The sequence below is a fragment of the Zonotrichia albicollis genome, chromosome 5 (assembly GCF_047830755.1).
Source record: "Zonotrichia albicollis isolate bZonAlb1 chromosome 5, bZonAlb1.hap1, whole genome shotgun sequence".
Taxonomy (NCBI): Eukaryota; Metazoa; Chordata; class Aves; order Passeriformes; family Passerellidae; genus Zonotrichia; species Zonotrichia albicollis.
The window spans coordinates 21,381,780-21,395,102 of record NC_133823.1 but is presented as its reverse complement, the minus strand read 5'-3'; the positions used below and the strand labels follow the sequence as shown (position 1 = coordinate 21,395,102).

The window sequence follows — 13,323 nt, the reverse complement described above, 5'->3', positions numbered from 1 at the left end:
TCACTGACAGGAGCACTCACTTCTCAGTTTAAAAGTAACGATTGATTGCTGTCTTTGGCCTGAAATTCACGGCCTGGCTTGAGGAACTGGTAGACAGTTATGCAAAACATCTTTGCCTGTAAATTCCAGAGATGTTTTTGCTACAGGACTGGCCAGTGGTCTTCTCTAAAGGTGTTCTTTGTCTCTGGAGCCCGTGAGGCTGTGTGAGTGTGCAAACACAAACTCGGGCAGTCTGTCATTACCCTGCTTAGGCAAGCAGTCTGTCTGACCGGCTGAGCTGACTTTGCAGGGTTAAACGGAGAGAATGGTCATTACATCTTTTTACACTTTCATTCACAAAATCCTGTGCACCCACATTCTTGGATTTCCACCCCACACCTTGATAGCTAGTTTCGTACTGCTTCCCTAGTATTAACCAAAAAAAAGGTTACTAATTGCCTGGCTTACTGAATGACACCCTAATACCAAGCACTTTGCAACTTGATAATTTATTGTGAGTAAAATTATTTGTTAATTATTGTCTTTTCTTGGTCTGTCTGTGCCATTGTTCCTGGGGCACAGGTATGTGTAAATTGATTTTGCATCATCTGAAAGAAGCAAGTGTATTTCCTTATTTCACATTGTTTTGCAGGACAGCTCATTTTAGTGTGTAATTAATTTGCAAACAAAGGCAACCTACTTAAAGTTTTATTAGGCAGGTTGCAAAATATTCTTGATTGTAAGAAAATGAAATAAATTTTTACTAATATCTTTGTTATTCATACTGTGGAGTAACAATAGGATTAGTCTGTCCTAGTGTGATCTGAAAGCTACCAGAAATTAATTCATCTGTTGTCCAATTCATTTTCTCTGCCACTTCTTCCTGAGAACCTTTGCAATTCTAATGAATGTTTTTCATCCTTGTTTCAGGGCTCAAGATTTCAGGTAAATGATGTCTCAAAATCTAGCTGTTTGCTAAAAACTGTTTCTCCTGCAATACATTTTTACCTGATCCAGGTGGTCAGAGTTTGCCACTGAACTTCTGCACACATCAGGGAGAATTTTCTGCATCTCACAGGGTAAGCACTTCAAGTGCCACCTTTTCCCAGCATAAAAAAGAAAAAAGAAAATACAAAAACAAACAAATGGGGATAAAAAGGAGGAAAAAGACCCCAACAAGGAATTCTAAGGTATTTTCTTGACTCACGTATTGAAGGAGGAATCAATCAATCTCCATCACTCCATCAAGTACTCGATTTCCTGTGGGGATATGTGTGTTTCTGGGTGGAGCAGGGAGCCCTTTGTGTACAATCTTTTCTGAGTTTTACTGATTTTGAAAAAGAAAATAACAGGGTGGTGGTGGGGAATGGAAGGTACAACCCAGGGATAATAATAGTGATTGACAGGTACCTGTGTCCTCAGTCAGTAAAGCCTCAGGTAAGGCAGGCAAATGCGACAATGCCCTTTCCACAGGGAGCTTGGAAAAGCCAAAAAAGCCAAAAAAACCCAATTTATTGATCAAAGCAAATGAAGAAATCAGTGTTGCAGAAACAGCAGATGTGTTCAGCTCTTCCCACTGTCCTCAAAAGGGCCTGCCCAGATGCTCCTACAATTGCATTGAAATGCCTGTGAATGGATAACTTTGGGGAAAGATGGAAAATGACTTGGTATGTTTTGGTAAAATTTTCATCAAATTTTCCTCTTGTCTTTTTTCTTTCTTCCTTTCCCTTTATGCAGAGGCTGTTTCTGGAACAGAGTGAATGTTCCAACAAAAATAACTGAAATCTTGAGACTTCATGGGAAAACCAAATGCTTCACGCTTTTTGGCACGTGCAATGCAAGTGCATCAAACAGCAGAAAACAGATTTGCTTTCTTGTAATTTTACTTTTTGGTTTGTGATTTTCGAGTTTTGATGTAAATGCACATTTTCTCACTAGTGAATCTCCATTTTTTCCCCTTTCCAGATGGCTCTGAAGAATCACGTTTGTGCTGGGAGAAGGGAATTCCAAGGAGATTGGTGGCCCGTTTCACAGAGTAAGCATTTTCCACAGGCGGGGTTATGCCAACCATTAAATGACTAACATGTAATTAGGAGGCTGGATACTTATAGTTGTCTTGTCCCTGATGCCAAGGGAGTCCAGGACAGCTTTGGATGAGTGAGCACCAAGGCAGATGAGGCTTGGCTGACCAAGCTATTTATGTCCATATTTGTTTTTGTGTGGCTGTCTCAGAAGACAAGTGACCTAGCGTTGCGGACAGCGCGGTGCCTCTCCGCTGTGGGTTTTACAGTGAGCATGTGGTAGAAGGTGCAGCCACTCAGGGCAAGGCCTGCAGTAGGGATACAAGCTGGACAGAAAGGGAGTGCTGGAAAAGGGAAATCTCAGGCACTTCCTGTTTCGCTGTGGCGAAGAGCAAGTCTTGCTTGGGCCGGTTTATCTGCTCACTCCATCTCTGCCTGGGGAGCTCTTTGATGCGGAGCTGATCGGAAGGTTGCAGTCTCCTTATCAACTCCATGCTTACCTCTGTTTGTTTTTATTCTGAAGTTCGTTCCCTCATTTTGCAATAACCCACAGGGTGCTGGGTGTTGCGCCAACCGTGCCTCAATGAAGGATCTTCATTCAACAGCTTTCTCTTCCCGTCACACCAGTCAATGCGACTCCTGCGTTTTCCAGCACCATTCTCTGCGCAGCCCAGACTTTAGCCAAGCCTTCATTGGAGGCCAGAAAGGCTACCAGGCCTACCGGGACCTACCATGGGATCTTCAGAAGTAGGTGGCATGCTTGAACCTGGCAAGTTTAATTTGGAGGTGTAATGGTGGTAAAGGGTACTGTCTATGGGAAAGCTTTAGGGCTTCAAGGACATAGATCCAGGGGAGAAATCTGTTTTTCCTGACCTTTTCTTCTCAATGCTCTATCTATGCCTCTTTCATCATTTTAGACCTGGGGTACATCCTGGATCTGTTTGAAATGTGCATTCTGAAAAGAGATGATAAACAGAGGGAAAGCTGAAGAGGGAATTGCAGGATGAAAGGGTGGTTTTGGAGGTTGTGGTCTGGATGAAAAGAGTAACATGGCTGGAGTGAGAAATGCAGAAGGAAATCCTTCTCTAGTATGGTCAGGAGTACAATGATTTGCTGTCTGTTTAGAAAGATGATGTCAGGTTGACACTTACCTTTTCTTCCTTCTGATCATCTTAATCTGCCTACAGCAGAGTAGGGCAGAAACCAAGAAGCTCTTTTGTCAAAATCAAGTGCTAGTAACATGATTTTTGAAAAACAGGGGGTTGGGTCAGGTGTAGTTGCAATATTATTTTTCCCAAATCCTGCAAAAAATCCTGGTTGAATAAGTAATGGCAGCACAACTACATAAGGGGAACACTATAGGTGTTCATCATTCTGATTTTAACCCTTTTATTTTAATGAAGAAACCATGATTTTCAGGGAGGAATGATTAGGTGGTTTGCATCAGAAAGTATTTCAGGCAGTCAGAAATTCTGGATATCCTTAGTTTTGTTTTACCATAACAATACTTCAGATAGCACTGGAAAGTTCAGAGTATTTTTACAAAAATAAGTCTTCCAGGTGCAACACTCTGGTATTGTCTCTTGGGTCAGAACACAGATTGGGTTCTAGATGTACAGTAAATATCTTGGAATTTGTAATTTCTGTTTAACTCACTGGATTCTGGATTCCTATGGCAATAGGGGAATGCTCAGTCTCCCATGAGTGTGGGTTTTTTTGTTGTCCTAGCAGTTGATGAAGCTTAAAAGTATGACCTCGGGACAAAAATTCAAAATAAATTGAATTATTTTTTAGCATCCTAAATGGATGGTTAAATTTTCATGTATGATTGTTAAAAACTACAACATTAATCTCTCTGTGTTGCTTTGGGCAAATGGCTGTAGATGATTGCAAGATACTACTTATTTTTTCCATCCTTGGTATTTTTAAAAGTTCGGTTTTTAAAATAATTTCAGGGCATGCTGAAATAGAAACATTGTTTCTGGATGGACAAAACTTATTATTTGTGCCCACTAAAGTGTTGTTCTCATTTTGTGGAAACAATATAATTTTAGTCAATTGTCCTGATTTGCCATGAGAGGATGAAGTTCATCTTTGGCCTCTGTGCTGCTTAGTAATACCCTTCTCAATATCCAAAGATTTTCTGCCTCATTTAATATCCTTAACTTAAAATATATGCTACTCTGTCTGTCAGGAAATGAAGAAATCCCCATCAGTTGTGATTATCAGTTTGTGTTTATTACATAAGCAGGGAAAACTAAAAGAGAGTTCTCTACCTAACAGAATTGAAAAGCCTTTTTTTTTTCTAGTTAGATGTAATTCTTCTTGCCATGTCCTTGTGATATCAGCAATGGTGTAAATAATTTTAATGACAGTGTGCTAGAGGGTAGTTAAATAACCTCTGAGTACAATTTGGTTGCTTCCTATTTAGGAAAGGATTTAATTGTTTCAATGGTTGTTTAAATTATTATAAAATCTAAAGTACATTGGGGGAAATCTGATTTGGATATTTACATTTGGGAAAGAAGGGAAACTGCCTAGTCTTAATCAAAGCCCCTGTGTAACCAGAGTTCTTTGCTGGGCAGGGATGTGGCTCTGAGTGTGGAGCTGTAAGCTTTTCTGTTTGAGCTCATCCCCCTCTGCCTTAGTCCCTTGTAAGAGTGGGGTTTAACTATTAGCTTTATCCAGTTCCTAGATGCCTCTTTTCAAAGCATTTCAAGCCAAGTGGGAACGTGTGCTCTGTAAAATCCTTCAGGAAGCAAAGCTGCTGTGGAAACCTGGGTGGAGTAAACAGCCTTGCTGGTCTTGTCCTGCTGTTGTGCTGTGTCCTGCACTCTGGGAAGCAGGTGCAGTGTCCTCTCTGCAGCTTCCTTGTGAAGCTCTCGTGCCCTGGCAGGGTGAGGTGCAGACCTCACTGGTGCTGTATATGGCAGTCCAAAAGTGAATATGCAGGTGGAAATGCAGTGCCACATGCACCAATTTGTCATGCAGTAGGTGGGCAAAATGAATGCAAATTACAGGCTGCTGAGGTGTAGCAGGAAATAGATGCCAGGCCTGGTGCAAGGACACTCATGTGCCGCTGGCATTAGTGGGAGTTTACCTTGATTATTGCAGGAGGCAGATGTGGTTCCTGCATGGTGCCAAAGAGAAACCTATCCTGCTCAGATTGTCCCAGAGCAGATCCTGAACTCAGGAAACCCTAAAAGAAATACTTTTGCTTCTGGTACACACCACACCTGATTTGACTCATATGGAATTGGAACCACTGATGTTTCCTTGCTGATTTCCCTCAGTTTCTGGCCAATTTAGACAGGAAAACTAGAATGAGACAAGACCTCCTCCCAAGCCTTAAAATCTTGTCATCTTTATTCCCTGAGCAAGCCCCAGGTTAATCCCAGCAGCTTTTCTGGCCTCTGCTATTCTTTTTAGAGGGTGTTTCAGAAGTATTTCCCTTTATTGTTTTTTCTCCATGCAGTTTTATAATTGGGCATTTTGGGTCAGCATAAGCTTTGCAAATCAAGGCATTCTGCTTCTACCACATACTCCTTCCATGTTTGTCCTTTTTTACTAAATGCAGATCCTCCTTTTGAATGAAGCCAAGCTAACACAAAGCTTGGGATGGCTTAATTTGACATGCTTCTGATACTAGACCATCTGAAAGCTTTATGTAGTCTGTGGACAGATTTGGTGATAACAGAGAGACAGATTTTATACAGAATTGAACACGGAAATTATCCAATTTCTCTGCCACTGGAGAGTTTCCTGGGGTTTCAGTATCAGCTGAACGACCTGTATAGGGAGATTTCTCTAATTTCAGCAGCATTTTTCCCATGAAGAAATTTGTCCATCTCTGTTCAGTGAAAATACATTGCTAGATTACAGCATTTCACTGTTTATCTACCCAGCCTAACAACTGTTTATTATATATTATGGTTTAACCTCACACAGCAGCTAAGTGCCACTCACACCCCATATACACCACCTCTCATCCCAGTGAGATGGTGAGGATATTTAGGGGAAAAAAGGTAAAAAACAATAGGTTGAGATAAGAGCAGTCTATTAATTGAAATGATTATTATTAATAATTGAGAGGGAACAAAAAAAAAAAAAAATTCCCAAGAATGACAACTGATGTACAATGCAACTGTTCACCCACTGACCAATGCCCAGCCCATGCTACAGCAGGGAATGGCCCCTTCCAGCCAACCTTCCCCCCATTTATATACTGGGCATGATGCTCTGTGGCATGGAATATCCCTGTGGCCAGTTAAGGTCAGCTGTCCTGGACATGCTCCATCTCAGCTCCTTTCCCATCTGCTCACTGCCAGAGTGTGGGAAACTGGAAAGTCCTCGACTGACAGTGAGCACTGCTGAGCCACAACCAAATAATCCCTGTGTTACCCACAGTATTCTCACACTAAGCCTAAAACATGGCTCTGTACCAGCTACTAAGAAGAAAATTAGCTGTATCCCAGTCAAAACCAGGACATAAAGTATAAAGCACAGAAATAGGTATTATTATCCAGAAATATGAGCATTTAAACTACAGAGGAAGGTGGAGGCTTTGGGTCAGATTCTGAGTCCACATAAGCTGTCACAGGTGCACACCAGCAGAAGAGCTGTATCAGAGTTGCAGAGCTCCTTGGGAGTGATGGTATGTACCAGTAAAGAGATTGTTTCAGTAAACAAATTGAAGCACATCACTGCCCTACCATTTGTGTATTTGTTTTATTACATTGCATTGTAATGTAATATTAAAACTACTGCTATAGTGATTTTTATCTTTTTTTTTTCTCAAAGCACCTTAAGAAATAGATACTATATGTGTCCTAAAACTGTGGTGAAGTTTTGTCAATCTAAGCATGCCTCTCTTATAGGAACGACTAAAAGCAGAGGACATGTAATAGCCCACAGGAGATCATCTGCAGGTGACTGTTTTGGGTTTGGCTTTTCATCAGCCTGTCCTGTCAGCACCTCTCCTGAGCAGCCACTGCCAGTGGGTGGGTGCCAAAGCAGAGCCTGTGCTCTCTTTCCTGGTGTATGCTGACTTGGCTGGACACTGCCTCTGGCACAGAGCTCACTGCAGGTAATGGAGAACCTCCACTGCTGTCCCAGAGTGCTTCCAGCCCTGGTGAGGAAAATCTTGGAGGCTTTTCCTCTGAAGCAGGCAGTTTGATTCCTAGATGGCAGTTTTAATTCTGCTTCTTTGCAAGAAGTGAAGCTGAATTTCAGTAGGCAAAAGATACTAATTTCTTCTATAAACTAAGAGTTTCAGGCTGCAGTGAGGCAAGTGCATTTATGATTTATTTAATGCAATGTTTATCATTTGTTAACTAAACATCCTTAAAAACCCAAGTTAGGATATTAGGCAATATTTTAAATTTTCCTTTGAGACTGACATTTTTCTTTTTATACTCTTCTGTTACTAAAAGTCAGACATAATTAACTGTGTCTTTCTTATGCCTTCTACAATGCAAAGAGGAGGGATCCCTCTGGCTCTGCATTCATTGGTGTGAGCTCCTTGTTGAGGAAAAGGTTCCTGAAAGGCTTCTTTGTGTATGATGTGAAGGAACCCAAGTATGGAATGCAGGGCTCCAAATCACATCCCACTCTTCAAGGAAGGTCTCAGTAGGTATTTCTGGGAAAATGTCAGCTGAATTTCAGTTGAAAAAGCTGAGACAATGTTGGGAATTACTAGGAAACCAAGAGAGGACAAAGAAGTAAAATCATTATGTCAGTGTAGACAATTCTATGGCAGTTCTTGTTTCTCTTTGCTAGCAAGTATTTCATTCCTCTTCCTCACTGGAAAAATCTTAATCGGAGACATAGCAATCTTCTGTCAAGAGATGAAATCCAGTCCTTGTTTGCAGTGCACTTAAGATTACTGCACAGACATGGTTTCCTGGGAAAGAGCAGAGTTCCTGGGGAAGAGGGACAGGCCACTTGCTGCAGGCAGAAGGGACCTTGTCAGAAAGCCCTCTGAGGTCAGTGGGGAGCTTTCATCTTCAGGTATTTGGTTCAGGCATGAAATTTCCACTTCTATTCTGGAGGACTTCAGTGACTTTCCCAGCTGAGTGTTTTTAGTCTTAGTGTGCATTCAGTTCCTGTTCCCTTGCTTTGAGCACATAGCTCCCATGGAGTAAGCAAAGACTGCTTGCCTCTTGGTCTGAGAAAAATAAATTCCCAGTGTTGAACTTTTATCAGCTCTCTCCATAGTGATCAAGCCCTGACAGGTCATCACGTGGATCTCATTTGTTTCAGTTCTGGCACAATAACTGTTCTGGCAAATATCTATTTCTCTTGTGTGTACTGAATCCCTGTAAGTGCTGTTCAAGTTTACACAGTGAGACATGTCAGATAAAATAATTAATTTTTGAAGAATGAACCTTAGAAGGTACAGCAAAGCAGTAATAACATTCAAAGTTAATGGGAATAAAAAATTATCAGTTCAATAATCTTTGTGGGTTTGTGTCACAGGTATCTTTGAAAACCTGGATTAGAAATCCTCTTAGTCTGCAGCATGTCTAGTCAAGATGTTTGTGCAGATGGTACAGCCTAACCAAGGATGTTTTGCTCAAAAATACCTTTTGTTTTTAAAACCAATTTTCATTTTTAAAAGAAATTAGGAATGGAGGATAAAATTTAACAGCTGTTTCTTGTTTATATATAAAAGGAAGGGGGAAAGTTTAGGATAAAAATCAAGATAAAAGATATCCAAATCCCAAACAGCACCTCCTCCCCCTGTTAAGTGACTTTCTAAGATTAATTTGTCAAACAGCTTCTTGTTTGAGGAAATTCAGTTTAGAAGCTGGTGCTGAAACCTCTCTGCACCTCTTTGAAATGATGTTCTTAAACAGGTTTCATGAATTAGGTGAAAGTCATATGTGTGAGTAGAATTACATGAGTGAGTCCACTGTTGTGGACTGGGGCTTTTGTTAATGACAATATGGAACTTGAAATACAAGAAATAAAGAATAAGAGTTACAAAAAGTTTTACTCTATACAAGAGAATGTTGAGAAGGTTTCAGATTTATAGTACTCTATTTAACTGTGTCCCAGCCCTGTTACTTCTGGTCTGAAACTGCTGTTTCACTGATGGGATAGGCAGTAATTTCTTCAGGCTCACCCTGCTGTGGTGCAGAGGTGGCATTCAGCCTTTCAAATGGGCTTCTCCAACCCAGCATTTTGGTTTGAGGTTATGCCAGGGTCATTACAGCTGAAAGACCTTCCAAGTGTTTTCCTTCTGTGCAGCCTAATCAAGACAACTGCTTTTTAAATGAGAGTATCTACAAGATGATAAGAGTAGGTTAAATAAAATGCACTTCTGTGTTTGTTTTGTTGGCTTTTCTTGTAACTCAGTTTCATTTCAAACATAATAGACACATTTGCAAAGCATTTAGGCCATGCAAAAGACTATTACCTGGAGTGAGAGGAAAAAACCCCAACAAATCATAAAACAATAAATGCATGTTGAACTCACCACTGAGTGATTCAACTGAGTGATTTATGATTTCACCTAAAAGCTACAACTTAGAAATTTTCTTGTTAGTGAGGTAGAATCCTGACTATTTATACTTCCATATTTTTCATTTCTCCAGCTGAAATTTAAGGCAATTTTCATACAGTAGTTTCAGAAATAATTTTGGAGGTGCTTATCTCTGAACTGTTAATACGACTTTAATTTCAGTCTTTGCTTTTTGGAGGTCTTCTTGGTTGGTTGGTTGGTTGGTTGGTTAGTTGGTTGGTTGGTTGTGTTTTGTTTGTCTGGCATTTTGGGGGTGGTTTTTTTGCTATGGAGTCACAAATGAGTTTTGACGCAAACCTGATGAGAGGTTAATGGCTGTTCTACAGGATAGCAGGAGGGAAGGAAACACTAAATAGGACGTGCAGAACAAGTCAGAACAGATCCAAGTGACAAATTATTACTCCATTTTCATTCAATCACGTATCATGATATTTGGCCTGAGTCAGTTGTTTTTCAAGCCAAAGTAATAAGATTGTAATTGTAAGGCATTGCACTGGAATCAGAATGAAATATCAGGATCTGCTTTGCTATTTATGAGCCATGCACAGTGTCTTGCTGTCCTTTTCCTGCACCAGCTGCAGGGGTCACTTGCAATTATTTCAACTTATTTGAATGCATTTAATGCACCTGGCTCGTGAGGTGTGTGCTCCGGGAGTGAGCTGTGTGTACTTTGTATGTGGGAACTCACTGAGGTGCCTCACACCCAAGGGAGAGGATCCCTGCAGCCTGCTTTCCTGAGGTGGGCTGTACTTAACCTGCAGGTGTGCATGTCTGCACGGGTGAGGTGTCTGAAACAGAATGAAGGACTCTTTACCAAAAATAGTGGCTTCTTGTTCTGTGTTTTGTAATGGCTGATAATAAAAAATAGCTTTAAGTTTCTTAAAGAAGTCTTTGAGTTTATAGACAGACAGAATTTGCTCTAACCAACTTTTTTTTCAGGCAGTTTTTAAAATAATGTAGTGTCCATTGGCTATCCATGAGTTAATTTTGATTAGTACCCATGTAATTAAGAGCACAGCAGAGAGAAGCATCTGGTGAGGTTCCTACTCACATGTCTTTGCCCGTCCCTGTCATTCTATCACTTCAGCAAATATTGCTTAAAGCAGTACTTGCCTTTGTGTTTAGATTCAGTCTGAATAAGACAGGAAACACAGGCTGGCTCTCTGAAATCTCTTTCTCTTTTTTGTTCAGCTTTGTTTTGCAGGCTGAAGTGGACTGAGCAGCTAGAATAATGTACAGATATGTACTATGCAAAGTATGGGGTGCTTTTTCCCAATTTTACTGCACAAAGCAGTTTTGGGAGCAAAGATGCCAGTATGTCCGATAACTGATTTGCTTAACCAATTGAAAGCTGTATACATTGCTGTGTGAAAGTTCACTCATCTGAAAAATAAGTTTTGGTCTTGCAAATTTCTACTTGGGAGTCACATGAGAATCTTAGTTAAGACTCCTATTTGATTTGGCCCTAATAATATCTAAAACTGTCAAACCTGTCTGTGTTCTTTGACTTCTAGCACATCCCAACACCTATTTCAAAATAGTCTTGTGTCATGGTTTCATTTTCAAGGGTATTGGGTGAGAAGTCAATTAGTATTGCTGGGAAGAAACAACTAATGTTGAGGGAGAAAACTTTAGTTTAATTTTTTTGGGGGGGAGATGAGGGCCTTAAATAGAAAAGGATCTCTTAATAATCTACCTTTGTTCTTATTTTTCCCCAGAATTCGTCAGTCACCTATCAAAATAAGGCATCTTGAGCCCTGGAAAATTGCTGTAATCGTTATTGGAGCAGCAGTGGCAGCAGCTATCACCATTGGTCTCCTAGTTTATTTTCTGGCATATGGTAAGTTTTGCATAATGTATCACTATTCCTATGCTTAGTGAATTTCCTCTGTCCCTGTTGTACCAGATGACACTGCGAGTTTTCACCAATCTGTCTAAAGCTTTTTTTGGGGAAAAAACACTGGCTTCTCTAGAGCTCTCTTTCCCTCCTCATTTAGCCTCTTTGCAGATCTCCTAGGAACATGTCCTGCTCTGCAGGGTCATTTAGGGCCGTGGTTTCTGTTGGTTTTCATTTACTGTCACTCGTTTCACATTTTTCTCATGATCTACTTCTGGGATAAAGTCAACACACCAGTGTCTGGTCTCCCTTACGTGAGTGCCAAACAGAGCTTTCTGCATGTCTGCCTGGGGTTTCTCTGTTCCCTTTCTCTGATCACTAGCAGTTTCCTGCCAGGGCTTGGTGTTGAGTGGACAGGCCAGGAAGGAAGGTAACTAAACAGCAAGGTGCCGCTTGTGTGAGCCCCAAGTGCTGTTGGTTGGCCAGAAATGTCACTGCTGGGAAAATTTGGATTAGATCACCTAACTGGATCAAGTGATTGCTCCTAGCTTTTGGAAGCTGGATTTGAATGGGTTGGATACACTGAAGGCTCACCCACTCCCTAGATGTCAGGATATCAGTCAGTGCCATGTGTTTCTCTAAAGTTCATTCATCTTGGTACTTTGAGTATTGCCTGTTCCTCTTCCTTCCGTTACAGATCAGAAGCTGTTCTATTACAGTGCCAATGTAAAAATCACCAACATCCGGTACAAGAATGAATTTTCCAGACAATCCTCAGGAAGATTTAGAGACCTGAGCGAGAGGGTTGAGAGACTGGTAAGTTTGGATCATTGTGCCTTTCCATTAAGGACTGTGTGATAATGCAAGAGTCATTAATGTGAACAGTGCACTCGGAGACCACAGAGTCTGGTGTACCCTCAGTACCCTGGTAGGCAGACCTAGGAAATGGATAGCAGGAGAGACATGATCATACCTGGCACACCAGGCACTTGCCACTTGGCATCTTCTAGCCTGTCACTTCTCTCTGTCTCTGCCGTGGTGAAGCAGATATTTAAAATAATCTCAGCTCCCTCCTATATCACTGATTGTGGGATCACAGAATACTCCCAGCTGCAAGGGTCTCACAAGGACCGTGAACTCCAACTCTTAAGTGAAATGCCCATACAGTGATTGAACCCACAACCTTGGTGTTTTTAGCAACAGGCTCTAATCAGCTGAGCTAATCTCATTGTTTGTGTGTGCTCTCTTTCCATGAGCCTGGCTTTGTGATTTATGTCCCATTGTCTCTAAGGAAAGCATTCTTTTACACCCTCTCCTTTACAGGGTGGGGAACTCTACCTGTTGGGCTGCTACTGTGTGTTGAGAAAACAACACACGAGCCCTTTTCCTGCGCCTTTGGTATGTTTTGTTGGGAAACCCTCCTACAAATAGCAGAGGTTGCTGAGTGGCTCTCAGTCATACAGTAGCTATGGAAATAAATAGACACATTGCAATTTCCTTTCTTGTTTTCTCTTTGGGACACTACCCCAGAGATGCTAATTACAGAGTTCATCTCTATACAACAATAAGCACGTGATTGTGCTTGTATCTTTTTGTGTTTCATTCATCAGAATCCGATGCATATCTCTTCCCTCCTGTTTGGCAACCATGCACAGATACGCAGTTAATAGGACAATGCTTTGCCCACCACTGTCATTTAATTTAGGGCAATGTCACTTGTCCACAACAAAATGTGAGCTGTGCTGGACATTGCTCTGGAGAAGTAGGGTGCTGTGTAGGGACTTGGCAGTGCTAGCATTCTTCACAGCTCCACTGCTGAGGGCTTCAGTGATCTTAGTCAAGTTGTGCTCTTCTCTATATGTGTCTGTTCTCTTTCTGCTCTCTTTGTCTACTGGGACCCAGTCCAGATTTCCCAGGATGTACTTCTGGTGCATATCTGTATGCACAGTCTTACATAGGCT

General features: G+C 41.2%; 1 protein-coding gene across 1 annotated transcript in view; it reads left to right on the top strand.

The window, feature by feature from the left end:
- Positions 1-2,473: 2,473 nt before the first annotated feature.
- LOC102074403 (transmembrane protease serine 11E) overlaps positions 2,474-13,323 on the top strand; it is a 39,674-nt gene continuing 28,824 nt past the window's right edge. The window contains exons 1-3 of the mRNA XM_005484728.3: positions 2,474-2,747; positions 11,244-11,365; positions 12,060-12,178. Coding sequence (XP_005484785.2) covers positions 2,584-2,747; positions 11,244-11,365; positions 12,060-12,178 — 405 coding nt within the window. The 5' untranslated portion in view covers positions 2,474-2,583. The remainder of the gene's footprint in view (positions 2,748-11,243; positions 11,366-12,059; positions 12,179-13,323) is intronic.